The sequence below is a fragment of the Zosterops lateralis genome, assembly GCF_965231275.1.
Source record: "Zosterops lateralis genome assembly, chromosome: 10".
NCBI classification, from domain to species: Eukaryota; Metazoa; Chordata; class Aves; order Passeriformes; family Zosteropidae; genus Zosterops; species Zosterops lateralis.
This window is the reverse complement of record NC_139770.1, coordinates 11,708,579-11,734,682: the sequence shown is the minus strand read 5'-3', so window position 1 is coordinate 11,734,682 and position 26,104 is coordinate 11,708,579. Positions and strand designations below refer to the sequence as shown.

General features: G+C 43.9%; 1 protein-coding gene across 3 annotated transcripts in view; it reads left to right on the top strand.

Annotated features, from left to right (window-relative positions):
• Positions 1-26,104, top strand: part of FGF12 (fibroblast growth factor 12) — a gene marked incomplete at its 5' end in the record, with an annotated part of 231,623 nt that overhangs the window by 144,346 nt on the left and 61,173 nt on the right. For all 3 annotated transcript variants that reach the window (XM_083868659.1, XM_083868658.1, XM_083868657.1), the window contains 2 exons: positions 10,894-11,004; positions 17,836-17,939. In XM_083868659.1, the coding sequence (XP_083724785.1) occupies positions 10,953-11,004; positions 17,836-17,939 (156 nt within the window). The remainder of the gene's footprint in view (positions 1-10,893; positions 11,005-17,835; positions 17,940-26,104) is intronic.

Sequence of the window (26,104 nt, the reverse complement as noted above, 5' to 3'; positions counted from 1 at the left end):
TTTTCCCTGAGTTGCCATCCAGTGATTATCCAGGGCACTTCTGTGAGCTGGTGTTGGTAGGACCAGGTACCTTTCCTCAGACTGATAGCACCTGAAGTGATTAATTTCTCCTCATTGCTTCTTGGTAGTATGTTCTGTCCATTTTCTATTTTAATGAATTTACTTTTCCAGGCATTCAGAGCAGGGTGGAAGTTTGATGTCGTTGTTTCCATAGTATGTTTTGTTTGTATGAGGGACTTGTCAGTGTTTCTGCAGTACTTCAGTCCTGCTGGATTGATAGGAGAAGTGAAGAGATGTAGCATCTGAGAATAGCATAAATCCCAGCACTGTGGCAGGCCTGAACAGCAGGGATGGTGTCTGCTCTGCTCATGTGAGCACTTTTAGTGATGGGGGCCTTGCATGGGGCACTTCAAGGTAGGGGGAGATGGGGACTCTTACCAAAACTCAGACTGCAGAATGTGCTAATGCCACCAAGTCATGGTCACCCAGCAGCAGGGCTGAAAGGGACCCCACTGTTGATTAGTCCAACCTCTGTCCTATGCTGATTCCAGATGTGCATTCCTTGAAGGATGTTCTTAAACTTGTATTTGTATCCTCCCACAGAGCAAATTCTGGGTAGAATGTCCTAATAGCCAAACTACATCTTCACAGGAAACCAGGAAGAAATCTCATTAACAGCAAAGGAGTTTTATGTTGCACATTGGAGTCAAGAGAACAAAACACAATCTTTCTAACTGTACACACAGAGCACTGCCACAACATTCCCCAGGATTTCTGAGCCATCAAACAAGTCCTTAGGATGAGTCTGACATGTAGTTCTGTAGGAAACCTTCTCTCTGGGAAGCTGCAGGCCAAGAGGTGCTGCAAGCATGGCGAGAGGGCATAGCTTCTTTTCAGTTTCTCCTCCTGTCATCTTGAGGCAGCAAAGCAAGCAGCTTCTCCAGACATCCTCAGAGCTTGTCTTTCCACCTCTCTTGGGATAACATATATGGGAATATACCCTTTCTTCTCTGATATGAGCTTTGGGCTCAGTCATCCTGAAAGCTCTGTAGGTGTGGGTGTTCCCATTTGTTAAATCCTCATGCGGCTCTTGAGCTCCCATTGCTGGAACGAGATTTTAAAATCAGGATTTTACTCCCCATGTTTCCCCTTTGTGGGTGTTGGCTCAGGAGCTGGCACAGCCCAGGGGGCCAGGGAGAACCACGCTTGGTTGGTTCATGAGACATGTCTGCACCCAGATGAAATGTGCTCACTGACTGTGGGCTCGCACATAATATTTATTCTATCCTCTGTTTCACTCTCGGTGAATATGCTGTAATTTTGGCTAATTACACAATATGTCAGGAATAATTGCAGGGTGTTCCTCAAAATAAATAATACATTTTGTATGCTCTGCTATCCATACTTATGAGCAAGCTTTAACCTTCGGTAGCCAAGGCATTGACTGTGCTGGAAAATGACAGCTTAGGAGCTGTAGCTACAACTTCTTTTGCATTAAATTTCTCATTTTTTAAATTCATTTACCTAAAAAAGCTTATCCTGCATAAATTCTGGAACAGCCCTACATCCCTTCTGTATGCCTTTTGTTCCTGCCTGGCTTTTGGTTTTATCATCAGAGCTCAAGTGAATACAGGTGTAGAAAATTGCTCTTGAAAGGGGAATGTTCTGAAATTTTGTCTGCTGCTAAAACACACTGGATCAACAAAGCAACACAAACCGCATCCTGGGGGAGGCAAAGATAAACGTGGCAGTGAACTGTATGAAGAATTGATTTTTTTTAGTTCTCTGGTCAAATAAAAGAAGTTTCTGGGGAGAAGAGGATTCAGACTCAATGCAGTATTTCATTGTACTTAAAATGAAACTTTGGATTTAATCTCTGGCACTTTTAACATTTTTTTTATTAAATTTTCAAAGAAAATGTCCTGTCAAAAGAAAAAATAAAAACTTTCAATCTTTTCAGATTTCTCTCTTTTTTTCAGTTAGTGAGATGGAGTTTGTATATAACTTTATCTACTCTTACTCTGAACTTTCCAGCAAAATATTCAGCTAGGCAATTTTACTTAGAGGTAGTCAACAATTCTGTGCCAAAATACCTGGTGGCAGATGGGCCATCAGTTCTCATTCACTTTCTGTCCCTCTGTTTCAGCTGCAGTGGCTCAGCTTTGGGTTCCTCTTTGGCCCCTCAGTGCTGTGGTGGCTGTTTTGTCCTTGGTGTTTGTGCCAAGTGGGTAGCTCATGTGTCATGTAAATTAGTTTGCTGTTTGCCTTCTGGGAAAACTCATCCACAACTTCATACCTTGTTATCCTTGAGCCTTTGACCTTGGGTGGCTGTCACATGAGATCCAGATCTTGGAGAGTGGGTGAGCTGCAGGGTGACTTCCCTACTTTCTAACATCCATAGGCTGTGCTGACATGTAGCAGATGACATCCACAGACATGTAGCAGTGATTCCATGTGGCACCTCAAATTTTCCATGCTTTATATGACTAATTTCTCTGCCCTTTACCTCAGACTTCTATTAACATCCCTGTAAAACTGATTCCCTGGATATGGGAGGACCTGCATAAATGCCACAGACGTGCAATCACATCATTTCCACCTACTCTTCAAGTGAGAAATAAGACTTCCCTGGAGGGACTCATCTTGGTTGGAGCAAAGCAGGCATCGTGGAGGGGTGCAGACAGGCAGCTGTGCTCCATGCTGGAGAGCTAATTACTATTCCTCCTGGCAGGCACCAGCACAGGAAAGGAAATCACTTCTCTGGATGCTCATTTTGCCTACAAGGTGCCATTCTGCTCCAGTGACTCAGTGACGGTGACAGGAGGTGATTGCTTTGATGGGTGCTGTCATCGGCTTGAGCCCATCATCCCTCTGAGTTAGGAAAATGTGATTTTTGGAAGTGTGTCCTTCAAACAGAGAGGCCATCCCTGCCAGCACAGCCTGTTATTACATGTAATGCATCCTGGAAACACCAGTTGTTTCTCTGTAGTTATTAGCCCTGGGTGGAGATTCACACTTGAGATGAGTAAATACACAAGAGTGCCATGCAGCCCTGTTGTCCCAGAGCCATTTTCTTCTCCAAATGAATGCTTTGTAATTGGAGGGTGACATTATCCCTGTAATCATGTTAAACTGAAGCTGGGTATGGCCTTCGTTCTGCATCATTGGGAAAGGAGCTGGGATTGACTGTTTGGTGCCCCCAAAACCACAGACCTCGTGACCAAATCTTGATGTCAGTAAGTCTGTTTCCATCTCCATCCTACTCACAGGCTGGGTGATGTACCAGTGTGTTAAACCAAATGGCTGCATCTGAACTAAAGAGGTTCATGGCAGCTTTGCAAGGTGGGATTGGATGCCTGGCTTTGCTGCAGAGCTCCCAAATGCTTGGGCAGCTGTTGTTACACATTGTGACTAGACCTATGTGCAGGCAGCGTGAGGAGACATCGAGATAAACACAAATGCTCCCCTGTGTCACTCACTTCCCTTGGCTCTGCAGTTCTTTTGATCTCTCCCTGCTTGTTACTCAGGATGGTACAGGCAGCATTGCCCAGGCCATCCTGGCCACCTGCTTGTAGCCTTCCTCAAAGAATAAATGTCCTTCAGCCCCAAACAATTTTGCTGAGTTTAGTAACAGAAACTGGAAAATACTGTGACACTGGGAAATAAATGTCTTGCTTTTGCCTGTGCACTCCTGTGGGAGCTGAAAACACTCAGCACTTTGCAGCAGGATTTCCCACCTCCGCACCTGCATGACACAGTTGGAGTGTCCTCCAGGATCCCCGTGTGTGGCTCACGGTGCTCCGACCTGCTCCGTGTGTGACTCACTGCAGCTGCAGCCACAGCCAGCCATGTGCAGCATCTGCTGAAGATTTACAGCCATGGTCGCCATGTGGCAGAGCTGGGCAGGGTGTTTGGACTGAGAAAACACACTCTGGGTCTTCAAGGGCAGCAGCTCCTTTCACAGCTGCAAGTGGTGTTATTCCTGAGCTTCCCGGTTTGGGTGGATTCAGTGAATTATTGTAGTGAGCTGTGCTATGAAACTTATGTCAATAGTGATGCATTTAATTTGAGACAGCCAAATTACTTCATCTTAACTCCAAACACCCTGGAGAATTTGGCAGCTTCTGGCTGGGAAAATAACCCCAACATTTATCTCCCTCAGCTTTTCATCCCCGAGTTCTGTGCTGATGCCTGTCACCATAGTAATCTGCATGGAGCTTGCTGATTTTCGTGCTGATTTATTACAAGCCTTCATTAATACTGTACTTCTGGAGGAGAGATTTTGGTGCCCTTCTCTGTCTACAAAATTTGCGTTTGCAAAATTTGGCTTATCGAGTATTCTGGAACCCATCCTTTTTAGGGGAGGGGAACTGCAGTTTCTGCAGTGGCACTTAAAATGCAGAGTTAATCTAAGTAAATTAGGAGCAGTTTATGCTCTGACTTGCATGCTGGGCTTGGTGTGCTAAGGATTTGAGTGCTGGTTAGGTGAGTCATAAATCAACCTCCCATTATGACAGCTGCAGCCTGAATGGGGGGAAATAAGAATAATGGAATGTGTAAATTCCAGGCTAAAATGTTTAATTGCAATAAACAAATGTTTGAAGAACATTTAGGTGAAATATGCTCCTGAGATGTATTACAATTCCTGTGTTTGCAGTCACATCCTCAGCAAAACTGTTGCATAGGCACAGAAGGGAGTCAGGAGCGTGCCGAGTGGTTCAGAGGAGAGCTGGAGATGTTTTCTCCCTCGCCAGACCGATGTCCTGAGGAGATGCCAGAGGGACTGTTCTGGGAGCCTGCTGCTGGCATCTCTCACAGCCTTGCTGTGCTAAGACCAGACAGAGGCACTGAGCTGCAGTGAAAGAGAGCAAACAAATGGGCAAATCTCCTGTGGAAATTCTGCAGTGGGTGCCTTCCTTGTACCTTATCACAGGTGGCTGGATAGAAAATCACTGCTTCCCATCTGAACTTTCAGAGTCCTCTGTTGTTTGACAGCTGGTTGTGCAGAGAGCAGTAACCCCACAAGCTTCAAGAGTGTATGCTGTAACCCACACTGAGTACCACTGGCACCCAGCACAGTAACTTCTCAAGTAGATTTAGAAGCAGTTCTGCGCCAGTAACCTCAAGTGGAGGCTTGCCTGCCAACCAAGAGCATTGCTATACATTGCAAGAATCCTTGGAGCCAGTGGCTCAAATCCCTCAAAGGTCACTAAGCCCTTCATCTCTTTTAAGAGTTCATTGAAAAGTGGCCCCTCCAAGTTCTGTGCCATTGACTTGGAGGATTCACATTAAGATGACTTCTGTGAGTATGGTCTTGTTGAGTCCTTTTATAACTCCCAGCCCAAGGCAAAGTGGGGCTGGCTTACTGCAGCCTCAGGTGATTGTGTTGCTGTAATAAGGGGCATTCTGAGACTTGCAAGAAATGAGACCATATCAGATTGCCTTCCATCGTGAAGTTGCAGCTGAAAGTCAGTGTTGTGCCTTGTTCTTTGCTGCTCCAGAGCCCAGGGTTTGGAGCAAATTGAGCTACCCTACAATGATGATAAGAGAGTAGGGCTCGTCCCCCAGGGGTTTAGTTCTGCTGCTTTGCTGATGGAAATAAGCAGGAATTGGTGCCCTCAGTGGGGCTTTGCTAAATGCTGCATTGATGCATGACCTCGTAGCTCCTCTCTGCATTAAGGGGAGTTATTATACTTCTGTGTTCTCCATTTTCTATTTAAGGGGTGAGTTCCTTATTCACCTTAAATGAAAAGGTCAGTAAAGAGTGATATTTCTGTCAGTGCTCTTGCACTTTTCCCCATAGCACACAGCAAATATCTTCAGCAATGCCTGCAGCTTGAGGGTGAGGGACATGACTCTGCAGAGTAACTGATTTAGCCCTGATCCTCTGGCCTTCAGTGATCGTGCCCCTGGAGATCAAACAAAGTGCATGTGAGCACCCTGCAACTATCATGTCCTTGGCAAGCCCCAGGAGGATGAAGATCACTGTGTAGCTGCATAATAAGGCAGGAAGCACAGCAGCTCATAGTGAACTGAGATGACTTTAAGGCTCAGCAGCAGGACAGCAGAAGTGAATAATGGCAGCATCACATTACCATTTAAGTACAGACAGGAGGATTAGCAGTCAGATCATGATTTAGTTAGCCTTAGCTGTGCCAGAGGGCTCAGAAAGTTAAAAGCAGGGCAGGCAGAAGTGGTGAGTTTGGCCTGTGGAAAGGGTGACCAAGCAAGATGCCCTTCAGGGGATGTTCAGTGACTTGTCAGTGGATGACTGCTCTAAAAGGGGTCGTTAGGTGGCAACTATGTCTTCACCAAAGAGGAAGCGCTTAGTCTGACAGATGCTGCACACTAGCAGAGTTACAGCTTAGCTCTTGCTCTGTGTTATTGTTTTCTTCTGCATTGTGCTTCCTGAGCGTGATCTTCCCTTTCATCTTCTGGAATTGCCACATTTGAAAGATTGAGCTTACTGCATCTGCATAAAGAGAGTCCACTGAGTTTTCTCCAGTACTCCCCAGCTCTCAACAGCTGTATATGGGCAGCTAGAACAGGATCTTTAAAGTAAGCATCCTGAAGTATTGCTTGTAAAGTAGGGATAAAAATATCCCTTTGCATATTGTATGGGAAACCTGGTAGCATGGGGTCTGCAGGGGGAGTAGAAGCTGCGTGGAAATCTCTTCTGTTCAGTCAGTAGTTTGGGATTAAGGCAGCAAGAACATCTTTCTTAAATCCATTCTGAAGTGCTTGACTTTGTGTTTAGGGAGTCACTAAGTTGGTGCTGAAGTCTTGTCCATGTTAGCTCAGTTGCATTTCTGCAGAGGAAGCTGCTTCTACAGCAGAATAGAAGTGCACACAGAGGAGCCTGAGTGGGAGGAATAGGTTTATCCCAAGTGTGTTTTGCAGCATTGCGCCTTTAAAAGCAAGAGGATTTGAGTCCCATTTGCTTTACAAGCCTGAGGTTAGAGAGTAGGTTTGATTTGTGACAAATTCTAAGAATTACAGAAAGAAAATACTTATAGCAGAGTTTTTGCTTATCTGTGGTGCAATTTTTTCCCTTTACTTTATGGTTTGCTTCTTTCTCTTATTGAATATAGCCTGGAGCAGTATCATTGAGGGAAGTATAGACAAAAGTATTGCTGTTGTGGGGTTTTATTGTATTTCCCCCCCCTGGTATTCCAATAAACACTGTCAATAATATCTGCTGGGAAGAGTGGTTCTCTATTTATTGCAAACCTGGAAAGTTCTCAGTCTATTTCATTGTCTCTCTGTTCTGACTTACCAGGGTGTCTCAGCATCCTTAATTGACAAGGAGACTTACTGGTTTTGAGGTTTTTTTTCCTATAAACTGAGGTTTTCAGCACAAATGCTGCAGCATAAGGGTTAGCACTGCTGGAAGACTGATAAAATTGCTCTGTAAATGGAAAGAAGTGATGTTAAAATATATGATATGACAAAAACAGGTCTCTTAAAACTCATGTGCAGCATTTTACCTCTGGGCTAGTAGGAAAATTCCTGTCCTGTGATTATCTAATTTTCTCTTCAGGTAACAGTGGAAAGAGGGGAAAATGAGTAAATCTCTGCTCCTTGTTAAAAGTTGCCTTCACATAAAATTTTGTTTGTAGACCTCCAGCCACACTGCTTATGGTATGAATAGCAAATCCCAGTACCTCACTTTATGCCCAGATGTAAGAAAAGAGGTTCCCTGGTGGGAAGCAGCTACTCCAGCATCTGTTGTCACCTGTGCACCTGTTTGTGTTTGAGTTGCTTCCTTTGCAGGCACTGGAGAGATACTGGTGGGTTTGGGACCCTATGGACCTGGCCTGGCCAGCCTGTGAGAGTTTGAGGATGCAGAGAGAGATCAGTTCAGGTGAAGAGATGGCTGTACTGAGTGAGACAAATCACCCATTGCTCAGGCAACTCCCCAGCCCTCCTTGTGTTAGAGGAGAGAACTTGGTGCTGGCTGTGCACCTCCCTGCACTGCTTCTGTGTTTAGTTCAGGTAGCTAAAGGTACCCAAAGGTGCAGCTTCTCACCAGCACTTCTCTGCTGTAGAAAGAGACCCAAGGAAATGAAGAAACCAGGAAAGAAGAGACCTGTGTGTCTCCAGGACGCTCACTGATCGTCAGTGTCTGGAAGAGGCATTTTTTTGCTACAAAGCATCCTAGATGAGTGTGGGCTCATTTAGGATCCTCTCACAGGGATGTTCCTGCAGAAGAGGATCTGTGCAGTGAGGAGAGACAGGAGCTCTGCTGCTTTCAGACTGTGTTAAGGCCAGGAGGAATGTGAGTTTGTGTATGGCCGAGAACTCTCTGGTTCACTGCCTTTGAATTTTACTTTTGAGTTTGGGTGTGAGCCTCAAAGTTCAGCAAAACCAGGTCATGTAACACAAGATTTCCCCTCCAACTTTTCCCTAGGTAGGCAATGACTCAGAAAAGGCCAGAATTATGAAAAGAGCAGTTGTTAAAGCTGACCAGGTGTCTTGTCAGGTCAGTAAAAGAAAGGAACCCTGGGGTTTACCCTGTATTTGCTGTGGTGATACAGCCTTCTGGTGCCCGTGTTTGCATCTATAGAAAGGATGCAAGGAAAGATCAGGGGACCTTGGGTACTATTCTGATAAACTCTGAAAATGTCATAAGATACTGATAATAAGCAGATTTGGTCAGTGTTCTACTTAGTAGGCTATTTACTAAAAGTGGGAGAGATTTTTCTGTTCCAAAATTATTTACATGGTTGAAATATAATTTGCATCCCTAAGAAGGAGGAAAAGATGCTATTCTAATTCTGTCCTGTAGTAAGTCATCTTCCAAAGAAAAGAGATAAGGTCAGGGTTGTTTTCTCTCCCCACTCCTCTTCAGAGAGCATTAAGACAAGACCTCCCCACTTCTCCAGCACACAGAAAGCCTCAGACTGCAGGAGCATCTCCTAAATCTCTCCTTCTGGGAGCTCTTCCATTCCGTGCAAAGTACTTAAACATTAAAATTTAACCAGCTAGTAAAATCGAGGCTAAGATTCATTCAGGCACTGAAATGTAGGTGTCTGATATCAAAGAGTGCCTATTAGTGCCTTTACTATTGTGGTGTTAGATAAAAGGGAGGAAGGGGACAGACTTGAGGAGGGTGGTGCAGGCATCTGTGCCTGAAAATGCAGCTTTTCGTTTCCTCTAGCTTTGATGTACTTTTCTAATGAAAAGCAAGTTAAATCAAGCTTCTGCAGTCAACAAAATAGATAATTCATTTAGGTAAGAAGAATGAGCTAAGTGTTTTGCTAGATGTCATTTTGACATGTGTTGGCCTGACCAGTGCTAGCTCTTAGTAGATGACCAGTACAATTGTACTTATTTACTGTCCCAGCATTGAGTCTTGCTGGGAGGAAGCCTGACTGCAGCCTACAGCACTCACTGCACTGACATCACTTCTTTTTTAAGGCAGCATAGAAACCATCTGATCTGATTTATTCAGTGGCTTTTATAGCTGTAAGAAAGTACCTGACTCCCCCCTGGCTAGTGTAGGGATTGCTGAAACTGAAATCCTTTGTACCTGCAGCCTGTCTGGCTCTGAGATCGCTGCTGCTGCTGCTGCTGTCAGTGCAGGAGGGCAGGGTGAGGGATCCCCAAAGGGGAGTCGTGCAGTGATGCAGCGAGAGCAAAGCTCCGGATGGGAACATTAACACACAACGTGACCACGGTTATGTAACGACCATGGCTTATTAAACAGCCTCACTAGAGGCATGAAAGGCAGGAGCCTGACGAGATTTTGGTATGCTACGCTGGATTCTTTCCTGTCCATTGAGCCAGCAATAATTGGGTCTTATTTATTTACTTTTGGTGGGTGGTCACATAAAACCACAACCTCCTGTCACACAAGGATCTCCTCCATCCAGTGAGTGTGTCTGCTCATATGCAGTCAGCTTGCTTATGTTCCAGCAGCAATGCCTGTGACAAATTTTAAGACTTGCATGGTTATAATCAAATCTGGTTTTGACCACTTAGTTTGTGTTTGATTGGTAGGGTGATGAGGAGAGAGGTGGTAAAGCTGCACACCTCTGTCATGTGAAGTTCAAATGGGTTCCTCTTTTTTCCATATTTTCCTTTTACCCTTCAGCAGGAAGATAGAAAATGTTGAAGAGCCAACAGGAAAGAACCAGCCAGGGCGTGGCTGGCTCATGATACACAGGGGCTGGGAGAGGTCTGTGTTGGAGACAAAGATTTTAATTTTCCAGGATGCGTGACACGTGTTTTAGGAGGGCAGGAACATGAAGGATTTTGAAACAGAGGTGGTCTGAGATGCCCCTAAATGTTTCAGAGGTCAGTTTTGGAAATGTTATGTGCCTGTTCCTTTCTAAATTTTTCTCCCCAAGTCCCACAGGGTTGGACTCATGTGCAGCCTTGTTTCAGCACTCAGTTGCTCTGGGTTTGCACCACTGTAATACCAGTGATTAAAGTAGCTTTTCATTGGCATAAAACTGGTACTGCATGATAGTGACTCAACCATACAAAGAGCAAGGTGGTTGGATTCACAAACAGGTTAAGAAACAATGGGCACATTCTTTGCAACAGTGATAGCAAATACTCTTCTGAACAAGTGGCATATTCTAGATACATCAACTGTCTAAATACTTCCATTTGGTAGGTAACCTTCAGAGAATTGATGTTCCGTAATCTGTTTCAACTGCACCAAGTATGCATTTCTTTTTACCTGCTCATCTGATCTCAATTGTATTTGCCTGTATTTCTGTGTGTTATATATGAATATTTTACAGCCATGCTTGAAAGGAATCACTGAAAGCAGTCTTACCTGCCAGGCACTTCTACATTTATACAGGGTTTAATGGGGGACAAGCAAATTGGGTCTTGTGCTACTCGATATATCTGGTAATAATTATTATTTTTATTTTGCAGAACCCCAGCTGAAAGGAATTGTGACAAGGTTATTCAGCCAGCAGGAATACTTCCTGCAGATGCACCCAGATGGTACAATTGATGGGACCAAGGACGAAAACAGTGACTACAGTAAGAAAAATTAGCCTGTTTTGCAACCCAATTACAATCAAATGCATCACCTAGTGGGTCTCACTTGTGCAGCTTCATTTTTGAAACAGATCAAATTAGGAGGAAGACAGCTGTTTTCTGCACATTTTTTTCTGTCTCTCTGTCCCCTTTAAATCTTGCCAGTATAATTTCATATGTTTCCTCTCCGATCTTCTTCCCTCCTGCCCCGATTCTGTAACTGCCATCTGGGTGGAGTGGAGAATAAAACCCATGATTTGAATTGCTGCCAGAAGAGAAAGGAGATTATATTTATACACATGCCACGTGGGTAAAGGATACGGGGAATTCTCTCTGCAAGGAGAAGAGGAGAAAATCGTTTTCACTATTTTAGCCTCAAAAATTCAGCAAGCATCAGGAATTTCTAGGCTAGTGAAAAGCAGCTGTTCACTGAAGTCTCGTGCTTTGAGGCTGGTGTAAAGGCTGGGAGTATCGAATGACCTTGTCAAAGGAGGTCATCTTCCAAAACCATGTTCAAAGGGGTTGGGTTTGTGCTGGACAACAAAGGGCAGCAGAGCCACACAGTTTAAAAACCATGGCCATGTGCAAGAGCCATACTGGTTTAAATGCATGCAAAGCAGTAGTCAATCTTCCTTTTGAAGAGGAACTGGTTTTGTCAATGCCAAAGCTCTTCAAAAGGTTAAAAAAGGTGTAGAGTATTTTCTGCAGCACCTCTGCATTTCCTAGGCATCAGAGTGCCATCCCAGAGTGGGCAGATAAGCTCAGATCCTTTCTGCGACAAATTGCATCAACACAGTAGGAGTCAAGTCTTGGTTTTTCTTATCTATGTTGGTTTGGAGCTCCCTGTACCACTGCTAAAGGGATATTAAACCTGGCCAGCTTGGAATTTGGCTTCCCAGTCATTATTAGAGGTGAACAGAAGTTCATCTATGTGGTAGGGTTGATGGAAGCAAATTTCATGTACTTTGTGAAAGGAGGAGCCTGCTCAATTTGCAGACAAATTTTGGTCTAATTCAAAGAAGCTCCTAGCTGGATTGAAGGTGGCACTCCTCCAGGAAGGCACGGCCTGAGCTGCAGGTGAGGGATGTCTGTAGGGGTACAACACATGTAGCAGGGCACTGACATTGTCCTGTGAAGGTGCATTTGGACAGGGGTACAAGGTGACTGCAGCCCCACATCCCTGGTGTTTACCCCATCCCTGGTGTTTTCCCCATTCCCAGGAAGATGCAGAGTTCTGTAGAAGGAGTATGGTGTATTCTAGGGCTACTCTGCTGCAGGCAGCTCAGGGCTGGGGGCCCATACAGAAGAGAGGAGCTGTGGGAAGATGATGACTGAAATTGCAAGTGGTTGGCAAAGCTGTTGTGGAATGACCCAAGAGGCTGCATCCACCAGAAACATGGCCTGTATCAAATGCAAATGTCAGGTTTTAGTCCTTTTTAATGCACTGATATTGAACGAACTAAATACTGCAAATTGCATAAGACAATTTCTGATTTATGTGTGGAGCAGTGGAATCTGTGGACTTATACATACACCCACTTCTACACTCAGAGACTCAGGAGGTCTCCTTCAAGAAGAGTCTGGCCTTGAGATACTCTCAGACAAACACCAGCACATGGGGTGAGTTCAGTGGGCTGTGTTAGCTGCTTTTTCTTAAAGGAAGAAGACCTGGGGAGTTCTTAAGCTGCAGAAAATCCCATTGGAGGCCTATTTGTCAAAGACATGGGAAGATATGCTAGAGATGACAGGGATTCATTGCCCTCATCTATCACGGAGGACTGAACAACAAAGTAATGGGCTTAAATGGGAGCAGGAATGAATTTAGGTAAACAGCAGAGAAATGTAAGAGCAGTTCTGCAATATTTCAGACTGACAGGGGAGATGAGAGAAGCTGCTGCACTCTCAGTGGTTGCAGGGGAACCTCCTGAGTTCCCACAGCTGAGGTTGGGCCCCAATTGCCCAAAGACCTGTGATTGATATATCCCCCCCAGAAATGTCAGAGATGAGTTTGGCCAGGTGCTGAGTACTTGAGAGCTGCTTCCACCCAGTCTTCTTAACTGGAAATAGATAGGCTGAAGTACACTTCTAGAGTGTAAATTTATCTGGTGAGATGGCAGCCCTGCCTCAGCAGCTTGGTGGGACAGGAGGCATCTTACTGAAGTGTGCCAAGCCACTGGCTCCAAGTCAGGGACTATACTGGAAAATTTAGGCAAGTTTTTGAGAGAAGATCGAAGCCAAAGAATTCCCCATCTTCTGATCTCAGGGGATCTCAAAAGAGGGAAAGAATCCAATCTGATAATACTTGCTCCTGAAAATTAAATTCGGACTGTGCTTAATTTAATTTTATATAACTTTTTACCACATGGTCTTGTCCATAAATCTTCAGTTTGAATGAACATTTTAGAATATGTGAAGCTTCTAGTTACAGCTTCAAAACAAAATCACATTTTTTACTCTGGAAGTACCAAAATAAAGACAACTGTTTTATTTTCTTTTTTCTTCCTCCAAAAAATCTCAATTTTTGACCAGAAGAAAATCAAGTTACTTGTCCAAGTAAACAGCTTACAGATTTGCTTCACTGCTGTTTTCTGTTTTGAGGTACTTCTCCAGAAGATTCCTGACCAGCCAGTCAGAAGTGTGCGCAAGAGCAAAACTCATCAAAGACTAGATAAATAATATTTTCCCATCCCCAAAGAGGGGTTGCTTAACTTGCATTCACAGCAGGGAAGGGCACTCTTGAGGGCCAGAGGAGGATCCTTCCCACCCTCGATGACCACCTATTCTCCACACAGAAGTCATCTTGGCGCAGCTAAACAGCTGGTGAACACTTTGTTCCATACATTGCTTTGTGTTCTATATCCCTACACTGATTATTCAAATTAACATTGTGAAAGGATGCATAATTTTCATGGAATACATTAGGTTGGTTTACTCTGGCAAAATAAACGTTTAAAATGAGACACGCCATGTCCCTCAGATATATCTGATGCAATTAAAAGTTCTAATAAAAACCCAGTTATTTATACAAGAGGAACTGCTAATATTTAAGCAGTTTTTAAATTAATTATCTGATGCCCATTTTACGTGTGTTCTTGAAGCTGATGGCATTTATTTTCCACCTCTCCTCACTTAAAGGGAAAAAAACCCCAGAAGCCAAGTTCTAATGGCATTTGAATGGGCGTCCAGCCAGCTTCCCAGGAGCCAGCACTTGGGACATCTGTTCCTTCTGCCCTGCCGTTAGAGACATGCCATCTCAGTGTGAGCAAGGGGGCACATTGGCTGCTGGCACTGGGATATGTGAAGAGTTTTCTTCCCACTGGACTGATTTTCATGAGGCCCCTGTTTGTGTTCCTCCTGTGATGTATGAACCCCAGCTTGGGGCAGTATATTTTCCTTCCAGCTCCAGTGATCTCAGATGGCCTTTCAGGGCTCACTGCTGCTGTCAGTGCTTGCATTGTTGCTGCTCTCCCCTAGGCTGAGCGGGGTAATGTCCCTTCATAAGCGCAAGTGGACTTCCTTGTCTGCCCACATCATCCTGCTGAAGATCTGAAAAGCTTTGGCAAATGGACGGTACAGAAATGATAGGTGAACTGGATGGACGAGGTGGAAACAGCCCAGCATATCTGGGATATTATTTGGGGCTTTCCAGCCAGGAACACCAAAAGATTAAGGAGGCTTGCATTCCAGCATCCCACTTGGGTTATCTTCAGCTTTACAGAGCCTTGTTGAGTTCTTTCAAACGTTCCTAGGAATGAGCTATTCCATAACCTCTCGGGTTCCAGTGCTGCACTATTCTCCTTGTAGACAATTTTCTTCATCTCCAGTCCTCATTTCTGTTTGAATCTTTGGTCTAGTGCCTCTTGTTCTTTCATTGTGTTCCTCTGAGAAGAATCTGTTTATGACTTTACCTTCTTTGAGTTAAGCAAATGCAGTTCCCTCTGTTTCTTCTTACATTATATGTTGCATCAGAGCCTCTTGATCATCGCAGCAGCCTTCCTCACTCCCCTCAGGATCTTAATGCACACCCCATCATGGACTGAGGCTGCTCTGGCCTGTTGCATCTTCCATTAGTTCTTTGTTATTCACATGCAGCACAAATGTCTCGCTCAAGAACAAATCACTTATTATAAATTATTTAACCTTTTCTGACTCGCTGCTGTTTAAAGCTGAGCATATGGATCACACCTTGTGTATAGCTGATGGATTACCATAACAGTGACAGTATTCTCATGTGTTTAGGACTGGAATGTGCTAGAAGTAGTAGGATCAGGTGTAAATACCGCTGTTTGAACATGGTAAGATGTAATGAAGGAAAAGGGGCATGAATACTCAACATCTTCAAGTATTTTCTCTTTTGCCCATGAAGTAAAAGAGCTTGTCCCTTCCATGAAGCTGCAGATGGCATATATTATGTGCCATTTGCAGTAGAGAAAGAGTTTTAAAAACATTTTTTTAATGTTGTGTTTTTCCCATCAGCACACACAGTGTCCAGTTCTACTCTACCACAGCTAGTCCTCTTTCCCGTTTTCAAATCTGCTGTTTCAAATGAATCAGATTTTTTTTTCCTGCCAAAAAATGAGACATCTTGCTTTTGAGGTTCATTGAGGGGTTTCCCCTCAATTTTACATTCTTACTATAAAGCTTATAAGATTTTAAATCTGTTCTAAGTATGAATTATTTTTTCGGAAGCATGATAGTAAAAGGCATCAATTTAGACAAAGATATTTCTAGATTTGAGTGCAGACATAGTTCTGGGAATTTATGAAATTGATTGACCCAAACTGCTGGGTTTGTTAATAGAGGAAGATTTTGCTTCCTGAAACTTCTTTTGGCTGCCAGTTTCCTCTGTCAGCTTTATGTCCTTATGCTTGCCTGCCCACTTGCTCCCTTGCGTTTGAGGAGGAGATGCTTTGCCATGATCATGGGTGCAGCAGGGTCCCAGAGAGTTTGGGAACTGGCAGTGGTCTTCCTGCTGTAGCACAGCACAATAGGATTGTTCCTTTGCTCCCTTTGCATGTAGAAGTGGAAAGAGATTTGGAAACATGTGGATGCTTCCAAGTGGAACTTCTCAACCACTAATTCTGGGTGTTATCACCTTGCTGCCTAATGAATGCTTTGAATGGTCTGTCACAAGTTTTCTATGCAAGACAAATTGGCTGTAGGAAATGAATGATGATGCCCATTTTGCTTCATTATTAGCAGTAATGTGCTCCATTTTTCAGTAGGAGGAAGAAATAGGGAAGGGGAATTGCTTACTGACTTGTTAATTGCAGAAGGTTTTAGACCTTCATGGTAGGGAGAAAGGGATAGGCAACACTTCTAATGCTGAGTAGTTACTCTGGGATGTGTTTTTCTTGTCTAGGGAGAGTACCACAGTAGCCTTGTCCTTGACTCCAGTTACTCACAGACCAATACCCAGCCTGGACTCCATTTTTCCATATACATCTATTGACATTCTCCCCCAAAAACACATATACAGGCACTGGATTTGGTAAGACTTCAGAACATGCTTTGATGTTTTACTGAATATGGTGCTTAAAAGCACAAGAAGGGGCTGAGATTGAGAGTAGGGTTTTTTTCACTGGTCTTGAGGTGTCTCCATTTCAGGCAGCTCGTTGAAGGAAGTCATTCTTTGGGAATTAAGTGAAGAAAAAATTATATTAATATGCACCAGAATTTATGGATCCTCTTTTGGAGGCAACCCTGAAACCAGCTCAGCCAAGACACCTGGTAGATGTCCTGAGCAAAGTGGCCTTGCATATTCTTGTTTCAAGGCTGTTGTGTGGGAAGAGACCTTGAGTCAAGTATTTCCACTGTGTTTGTGGTTATATTTCTGCCTGACCCTGTGCCCATCTTTCTGTATCTTCAGCTTCCTGGCATGAGTTTTAGTCAGCTCTTTGTAAGCTGAAGCACAAGGGATCCTGCAACATCTAAATACTCTTGTCCTATAAAGCTCAGTAGAAACAAAGCCATGCTAATGGCTCAGTGCTCAGTCTATCAGTGCTGATAATAGGCTCCTCTTTGAGCCTATGCTGTAGAAATGTAGTAAAAGCCTGACAGTACATTAATGTATATACTCATGGGAAGAGTCTTTCAATGAGATACAGGGTCTGCTGGGTGGGGATCAAGCAATAAAGTAATTAACTGAGAGGAAGTGGTTGCAATGTTTTAATCAATAAGACTGCAGTAAAACTGAATAATGGAAGATCTTGTCCTCTTCAGTCCTCCCCAGGGCTGATCCTGAATGGGGAGCAGTGCTGACGTCCCACAGTGGAGCACTATCTCTTCTTGAGTTTCTTCATTCCCTTGACAGCCTAGGATCACATGGGCAAACACACAGTCAAGTTAATTTGCATTCTTCTGGCCATGGTCGCTGTCTGTGTACTCTGTTAGCATATGGCAAATGCAGGAAAGTGTGACTAGGCTTAAAGGTGTTTCAGGGTGAGCTAAACTGAGTTGTGTTGTTGCATTTGCCACAGGCAAAGTCTGTAGATGTGCAGTTGCCCTGGCTCATGTGGCCCTCAGAAAGCGATCACAATGCTCTTGCTTGGGAGCACAGATGAGCCCTTGGCATTGCAAAGGCAGTGATCAGACAGACTGATGGGTGTGTTAAGGGATTTGAGAGGCAGCCAACTTCAGTACTTTTAAAAATTTCCTTTCACCATCAGCTCCATGGCTGCAGTCCTTCCCTGTAGCTGGAAGCAGGATGCTTGATCCTAGTCCAGTCTGTTTTGTGAAGAGGCAGGAGTGAGGTGGGCTGGCCCTGGGGCAAAGGCAGCAGTGACCATTTAGGGTGATGTGTCCATAACATTTGCTTTTCTTCTCCTTCCACAGCCCTTTTCAATCTAATTCCTGTGGGTCTTCGCGTGGTGGCAATCCAAGGGGTGAAGGCAGGTCTGTACGTTGCCATGAACGCTGAGGGGTATCTCTACAGCTCAGTAAGTACTTTGCACTGTTGGGCTCCTGGAGTGCCTTGGTTTTGTGGGTGGGAGGAAGCAGATTGTGCTGGGACTTCCACCTTTTTCTGGGAACTGTCCCATATCAGCAAACCTTTAAAAGCAGGAGTGGGGGGACTTGCTGCAAGGCCATGCAATGTTCACTTTAAAGTGTCTCCACAGAGATTCATGGCAGTATTTCCTGACCTGTGAAGATACACTTTCTGTTCCTTTAAGTATGTGCTTAATGTAGGTCATGTTGTTTGAGGTGTTTGTATAGAGTTGGCTGGTCATATTCTGATTTCTCATTTGTGAAATGGCACAGACTCAATGGGATTGCTTCTGAAATGCACCCAGATACCTGATCATAGGTGGTGCCCCAATGGGTCATACTCTGCTTTTGACAGCAGTGTAAATCCACAGCAATACCCTGACTCTCTTAAAAGGGTTCTGGACTATTCTTTTGGCAGAAATTCCCTGTATTTGTGTGGTCTTTTCAATGCACATAAAAGATAAGTGTGGCAATTTTTGCCAACTAATTCCCTTATAACTTTCTTAGATGGCATGAAAGGGCATGAGGTTATTCATAAGATTCTCATTTAAACTAAGTAATTGATTTTCACAGTGAATAATTGATTCAGTGATTTATTAAATATGGCAGCCCTTTGCCAGAATTTTTATGCTTCAAATAACTTTGTTCTAGTTCTACATAGTAAAAAGTGGTAGTTAATAATACACTTCTCATTTCTGTAGTTATGATAGCTTTACAGTGCATAGCCAGATTCTAATCTCATCTGCCTTTGTGTAAATTTACAGTGCAGTAATTCTGCTCTTGCCTCACACTTTTTGCTTCAAAAGTGTGAGCGTGGAGATGAGACCACTGAAAGGAAAGCAGTTTGGGTTGCTCTATGCAATTTTTCCTAACTTTTCCATCTTTGTTCCTGGTCAGTTTTATACCACTCACATGATTGGGATTTCCCCTTTTCCCTTGGGATGTAGCAAGACTGTCTCCCTAGCAGCTCAGGGTAGAAAGCAAGTGGATGTGTTAGTATGCCTGGCGAGATAGGTCTCAAAACTGGCTGCTTGTCAAGAAGAGACAGAGAGATCAATCTGGATCTCTGTGGATGCCAGACGCTTCCTGTTCTTTCATAGCCCAGTAAACATAATTGACCGCTTCTAAATAAATTAAATTGGTTTACTAACAATGAAAACTTCCTCTTTTTGTAAAGCAATCAGAGTCCTAAAGGTAATACCAAACATGGTGTGATACTGCATTATTGCATATGCATCCCTCTGGGCACATTGTCAGGGGCTCAGGACTGGTGCTTTGCCCTGTTTGTGCAGTGCAGAACACGATTCTGGCCCAGTGCTGAGGCTTCTAGTACCACCAGTGTCCTGTAAATGAGGATTGCAGGAAATCAGAGTGTGTCACGGAGCCACAGACAGCCAACAACATGAGTAGTCATCATTTTCTGAACAAATAGTGCAGGAGAGGGAAAGGTGCAGGTCTTGGGAAAAAGAAGAGAGATGGAAAAATGTTGTTTGACAGCTGAGAGACTAACGGAGAGCAGAGAAAAATTCTCCCTCTCTAGCAGTAGTGAGACATGATATCCTAAAAGGCACCATATCACACAGGTATTCAAGTGAGGGTGGTTTAATGGGCCTGCTTATTTACAAAAAGTATGCCTGTCTTGAGTAGGAAGGTTAATCAGGGAAGGCTGATGGGGAAGGATGCACTGTGATGGCCAGTGGTTAATGAAGTGAACCTCATTACATGCCACAGCTTGATGGCATTAAGCTCTGTCTGAGCTAATAAGAGTGAAACTGTTCATTTTATCAATGTGATCCAAGGTTTCTGCTTGCAGTAAATGAGTGATACTCTACTCCAGGATGATAGAACTTTTTTGGATACTTTCCTTGTGATGACAGGTTTGTTTTTTGACTTACAGCAGTAAATCAATATATTCACTATGCTTGGGAGCAAACCCCAAGGCAAGAAAATAGAAAATTTGTGGATAAAGTGTGTTAGGAGCAGGGAGTGTGGGTCAAGCTCATCATAAAGGACAAGAGGTGAGATCAGGATGCCATGAAAGAGCTGGATATATCTAAGAGCTCAGCCTGTTTAGACAGTCTCTTTTAGGTGCTGCAGGTTTCCTTGTGGGGTGAGGGTTCCCAGGCCATGATGCCTGGACCTCATTGCTGACCACACCAAGGGACACATTGTCCCTGCTCTTTGCTTAGCAGACCCTAAACTACACCTTTGATCTCTCTGTGTATGTACCTGGTTTTTCCACTAGCCTTTTTTGGGGGATGTGTTTTTTTTCTGAAAAAAATAGGTCAACATTCCCCACAGATATTGTTCACTCACATGAGCCAATTGATAAATGACTTGCTTGGCTGCCTTCCATGCTGCGTGGAAGCTCTGTAAGGAATTCTTAGAACACCCTCAAGACCAGGACTGGTTTCAGATAAAATTGTCCAGAGTAATGTTTTTTTCTGTTTGTTTGGTTGGTTTTGGTTCGGGTTGGAGTTTTTTTCCCTCCTCTTGAACCCAGAATAATGCTGTAACTGAACATGTCATCACTGTGGGTTTGTTTTGGTTTTGTTTTAAGGGTTTTTTTTGGTGATATTTATTCTTTGTGTGACATCTGAGGTCTTGGCTGACATCTGCTGCCCTGGATCAAACCAGAGGCTGTTATCAGCCTTGTCTTAGGGATCACTTGTGCCAGCTCCTTCTGAGTTTAGGCCAATGGGCTCTTGAATGAATGGGCTTAGAATAACCAGCCCCTGCAAAAAGTCTTCCTTGTGTTGATTAGCACAAAACTAGGGCTGAGTAGAGTCCACTAAAGCCAAACGGAGTGAGACAACACTTAGTAGAAACTTGAGAGACCTTCCAGTTGGCTTGGCCATGTTGCTACCTTCAACCTCATCTGTTCAGGCAGGGATAGAGTCAGTCTGGGTTGCTGGGTTGATGCCAACCATATATTCCTAGCCAGCTTTAGAGGCCTAAATTTATGAGATGCTAAACCTTCTTTGTTTGGGAAGCAGCTGTTTGGGACTCATGCATTGTTTACTTACACTAGATACCTGATTTGGTTTTCCCCAGACTAGGTTTTTGCTATCCCTGAGGTTGGTGTGGGAATTAGGTGATAAGTAGACAAGAAAATCATGTTTTGGTTGGAGGCATCCTGCTTTGAAGAAGGTAGGATACAAACCACTGTCTGCATAGCAAGACTCTTGCAGAGTCATTGGTGTGTTCTCTTTTGATTTCCTGTAATGTACAGTAGCTGTAAATTCCCTAATGGTTCACAAAGGTTTCAATCAGCACCTGTTCTGGAGAGGGGCATGACTCTCCTGAAGATCCACTGTTAGCATTTGATGCCAAAGTGAAAATGTACAGAATGAATGGAGGGCAGTGGGTATAACTTACAAAGGGTTGTAGTGCGTCAGCACTTGGGAAGAAGCTGAGACCAAGGGCTGGTTGTTGCACAGGATTCAGAAACATGGAATAAAGAGGTCTCTCTGCTCCAGTGAGTTTACAGCCTAATCATAACAGGAGAAGACTCAGAACATGCTCTTCTGTCTGTCTGGAGTTAATAGTTCCAGCACCAAATTAATTCGCACTCCTGTGTAACTTTTCTTTGTGAAGTCTCTCCCCTCGGTTCCCAGCATTCCCTCCATTATTCCTGCAACAACTCACAGGGTCATGGAAAAGGGAGTGAAGTATTTTGCCTAGGAGGTAAACCTAGTTCTCCTGAAGCAGATCATTATCATGGGGCTGTAGAGTTTCCACATGTCCACCCATCACTCCAAGTACACTGAAAGTGCATCTCTTAATATGATGATATGTATAATTCAGTGGCATTGCAGCTGGGATTGGTTTTGCCCCAAGTGCAAAACACTTCTCTTCTAAAATGTATTGCTCTCAGATATTCCTTGTTGTTTAACTTGGAGTTCTAATTATTTTTGAAAAGGCAAATTGTGATACATAATTTATTGGGAAGACGTAGAAAACCCTAGCAGAGATAGAGAATACAGAGGAAAAAAAAATGGAAAAAATGGGTCGCTTACAAGAGCTCACTATGGTTTTTCAGTATAAGCCTGTGAGTTTGAAATGCTGAAATTAGAGCCTGAATCACTTCAAAGATTCCTGCTAATAAGGGAAGGATTATGTACAATAAAAAAAAAGTAAATCTAAGCGGCATTGAGAAAACCCCAGTTATGCTAAAAGCTCAGTGTGTCTTTGCATTTTCTTTTCCTCTCCTTTTTTTCTGCTTTATCATTTTGCATAATAAACATGTCTTGAATAATAATGAACAAGCATCTGGGGAAGTATGTATATTAACTGTATCTTTAATCTGCTTCCAATGCTGTAACTATTTTGCTACAACTCCTCTAGGGTTGCTGCACTCCTGTTTACATCACTCCAAGGTCAGGGGCTGGAATCAATAATGCTGCATTCTCATCCCTAATAGGCTTGGAGTGTTAAACCTGCTCCTGCCAATGCCATTTCTTTAATTCCTGTTTGATTTCCAGTGGTACCAGTTGATTTGGTCAGAAGTACACTTGGGCCAGGCAGGTATCCTGGACATTTTGTAAACCTTGTAAGAAAGCACACTTGTTGGGAGCATTCCCTTGTTTACAAGCCAGGTCAGTGGAGGGAGAGAGAAATGTCTCCAAAGGCAAAGCAGAGCAGGAGACAACTGTAATGTGCCTTTAATTTCTCCCCAGAGTATCTACTCTTCTTCACTGGCTGTTTAAAGGGGCTCACTGAATGAAGGCCTTAACTGGGAGATAAAAAAACTCCCCCTGTCCCCTGACTTTTTCATAAATATGGGAACAAAATGGATCAAGGAAGGAGCAGTCCTGAGAAGAGCCAGCCCCTGGGAACAGATTCCTGCCTTGCACTGAATGTTGCTAAAATCCAGTTCCTGGCAGGCACCCTGGCCATGCCATCCTTGTAGCATGGAAACTTGTAAATCCAACTCTCATTAATGCAGTGGTCCTTTTTCCCCTGGTGAGATGCTGCCATCCATGTTGTCAGGGGAGGAGAGTGACACGGTGCATTTCTTTGGGGCAGGGGGGGCAGGTTTCTCATCCTATTGAGGGACCTGTATTCTCTAAAGTTCCCAGCTCAGCACCGTGGTACACCTCCCACAGGGAGCTGTGCACCTTGAATTCACATCTGGAATGAGTTAGATCAGACTTTGCTGTTCGAGCAAGAGACCTTCAGAGGAGAAAATCAGTAACAGCAGGGCCTAATCCTAGCTGCTGTTACCTTGTCTTATATGACAGCAATATAAATTATAAAGGATAAGTAAACTTCAATTAAAATATTCTTCTCTGAGCTGCACAGGATATTTAGGAACATGCAATGGTCTACCTAACACCAGCTGGAGGAGCAGGGATAGACCATTCCCCTTGTGAGCAGTGGTCTGTCAGTGTTGGGATGAATTATGAACTTTTGTTGAAATTTCATTTTGAAAGAAGATTGGGGAAAAAAATGCTCCAGAGATGCTGATTCATCTCATTTTGATACTTCCCCAAAGAAACATTACAGATTCCCATTTTGAAAGAACTTTAGAGTGGTTTTTATTGTCTTATCATTCCTAATAAAATCAGAACAAAATGTTTAGATTTTGGTGGAGCATTTTGATCCCACATGATTCCCTTGAAATGTTGGAGGGAGGGTAAAACACTGTCAGGGAGGAGTTGCTGCAAATTGAAGTGAAGGCAAGAGTAGAAACCACAGACATACGTGGCTAATATTTGGCTTTTTCTAAAACTCTCCAGCCTTCTTTGCTTGTTTTTAACACAATTAATCCAGTGTCTATATTGACAATAAATTATTATCAAATAATTTGTCTGTTACCTCTTTTCCAGAAGTCAAACCCAGGCAAAACTCCAGGATATACAGAGTTACAGTGGGACTGTCATTAACATTTTATTTTGTAGTTTAATGTTGTACTTCCTGAGTCCAGGACACTAATACAAAAAGAAGTAAGGAAAGTTCTGAGTGAGGTTATGTTTGACTGAGGTCAGATGTGTGTTAATGAAATGATTTAGATCTCTTTTCTAATAATACCAAACTCAAATACAGAATGGATGAAACTAGGAAATGGTGTGTCTTTTCCAAACAGTGACTAACAGCTCTGGAGGTGAAAGCAGGAGAGAGGCTAAAAAGTCCAAGGAAAAAACTTCACTGACTGTGTGAATATAATTATAACTGGGAGCAAAGTGATATAAAACTTTAAAAATGGGGAACATTGGGTTGTATTGCTATTTTCCAAGGAAAAGGAAGAGAGGCTAAGTCCCTGGGCTATTTCAAGACAGACTGGCTGAAACACTGAGGAATGTAGGGTACAGTACAGAAAGGCCTGGATGGGAACTGGAACTATCCCTGCTTTGCTGTCAAAGGATGATGTCCTGACTAAGCATCTGCAAAACAAAAATAATTTTATTGAGGTCTCTGGATCACAGGAACTCAGTTCAGGTGTCACAGACTTTTGTTACTAGGGATCCCAAGATACAGGGCTGGCTTCTGGCACAGGAAGCTCCTGAAATTGTTGGAGTAGACATGCCCAGCAAGAGTTATGAACCTGGTCTGAAACGTGCATGTACAATTCAGTGAAGTGCTAGAAATGCACCTTGGTGCTTCTGTGAATCTGTGTTCCCTGCTCACCCCTTTCACAGGGACTATGGGGAATACCAGCCTCTTCCAAATGCTTCTTCTGGCATCTTTCTGAGTGAGACACTCCATGCTGCAAGGAAGACTCCAAATCTACCCCTCTTCTCTTGCAATGTATCTATCCTTGAAAGGGAGGGTGAGGTGGAAGGGGTCTGTGTGTGCTGCTGTCCCCGCTGTGGAGTGTTGTGAGGTGGTGTGTGTTGTCAGTGTGCTCGGCTCTGCAGAGGCACAGGATGGCCAGCGGGGCTGTGCCAGGAGCCTTCGAGCTGTGTGTGAGCAGGGAGGAGCTCAGGGGCACCTTGCCAGCAGCATTGCCAAAGGCAGCCTGGCAGCAGAGCAGGGAGGCAGGACACGGCTCTGGATGTGCTCCAGGGCCTCCTGAGCCTTGCCTGGTCCTTGCATCTGGCCTCATGGCATCTGAGGTGTGCCAGAGCAGCCCTGCACAGGCTCTGTCCTGTGCCTGCTGACCCTGGGACAGGGCTTGGAGGCCTCTGGGAAAGCAGCCTGCAGCAGAGGCAGAGCCTGTCCTGCTCACCCAGCACAGCCACTGCCACAGGGACTGACTTAAAAAATATGCCCAACCCTTCTGGGAAACTAAAAATGTCAGCCTTGAGGGGAAATGGCTGAGTGTGTCAGATCTGCTGTTGTTTATTTTTAGGGTATTTAATTATATTAGTCAACTTGTCCATTTTGAATGAATCAATATATAAATAAATATCTGTTGTAACACCTGTTACATGCATGTTACATGCATTTTTTCCTTTTTTTTTTTTTTTTTTTTTTTTTTTTTGGCCTCTGGAATGGTTCTGGGGTGGGGCCCACAGGGTTTTGAGATGATGCCATCCAACACTACAGGGACAGGCACATTCAGAGGTCCTTGGTTCTTCAGGGCAAAAAGATAACACAAGAGAGTCATTATTACAGTAGAGGCTTTCTGGACCTTCTGCAGATCAGAAAGCAATCATCCTGAACCCTCTGCAGCCAGTTAGTTTAACCAACATCCTGCAGAACAGATTGTTTCACACATTAACCTTAATGTGAGCTCAGACATGTACAAAGCTCATTCATCCCACCAGCTGGTCCTTGTCCTGCCCTGGAAGTTGTGACAGTGCAGGGTAGTGAGCAGGGCACTGCATGTGCTTGTACATTCCTGTCTGTGCTGTCAATAATTCTCAGCAGCCTGTGGGCTCAGGACCCCTTCAGAGAAGTGTGTAGTGGCCCTATGGCCGTGGCTGATGGCCACCAGCCCCACACAGTGGTGCAGTGCAGGAGGGAATAGAGGGTGCCATGATAGATGCAGGATTATGAGAAATTTGGGATTTTGAGAATTCCAGTCCTAAAGTCATGGCCTCTTCTGCATCATGAATAGGGGAAGAAAAATCCTCACTTTGCTGGAAGCTAAGCCCAGACAGTATGATTCAGAGCAGAGTTTGGACTTGCAGCTTGGTCCTTCTTTACCAAACTTAAATGAAACACTCTC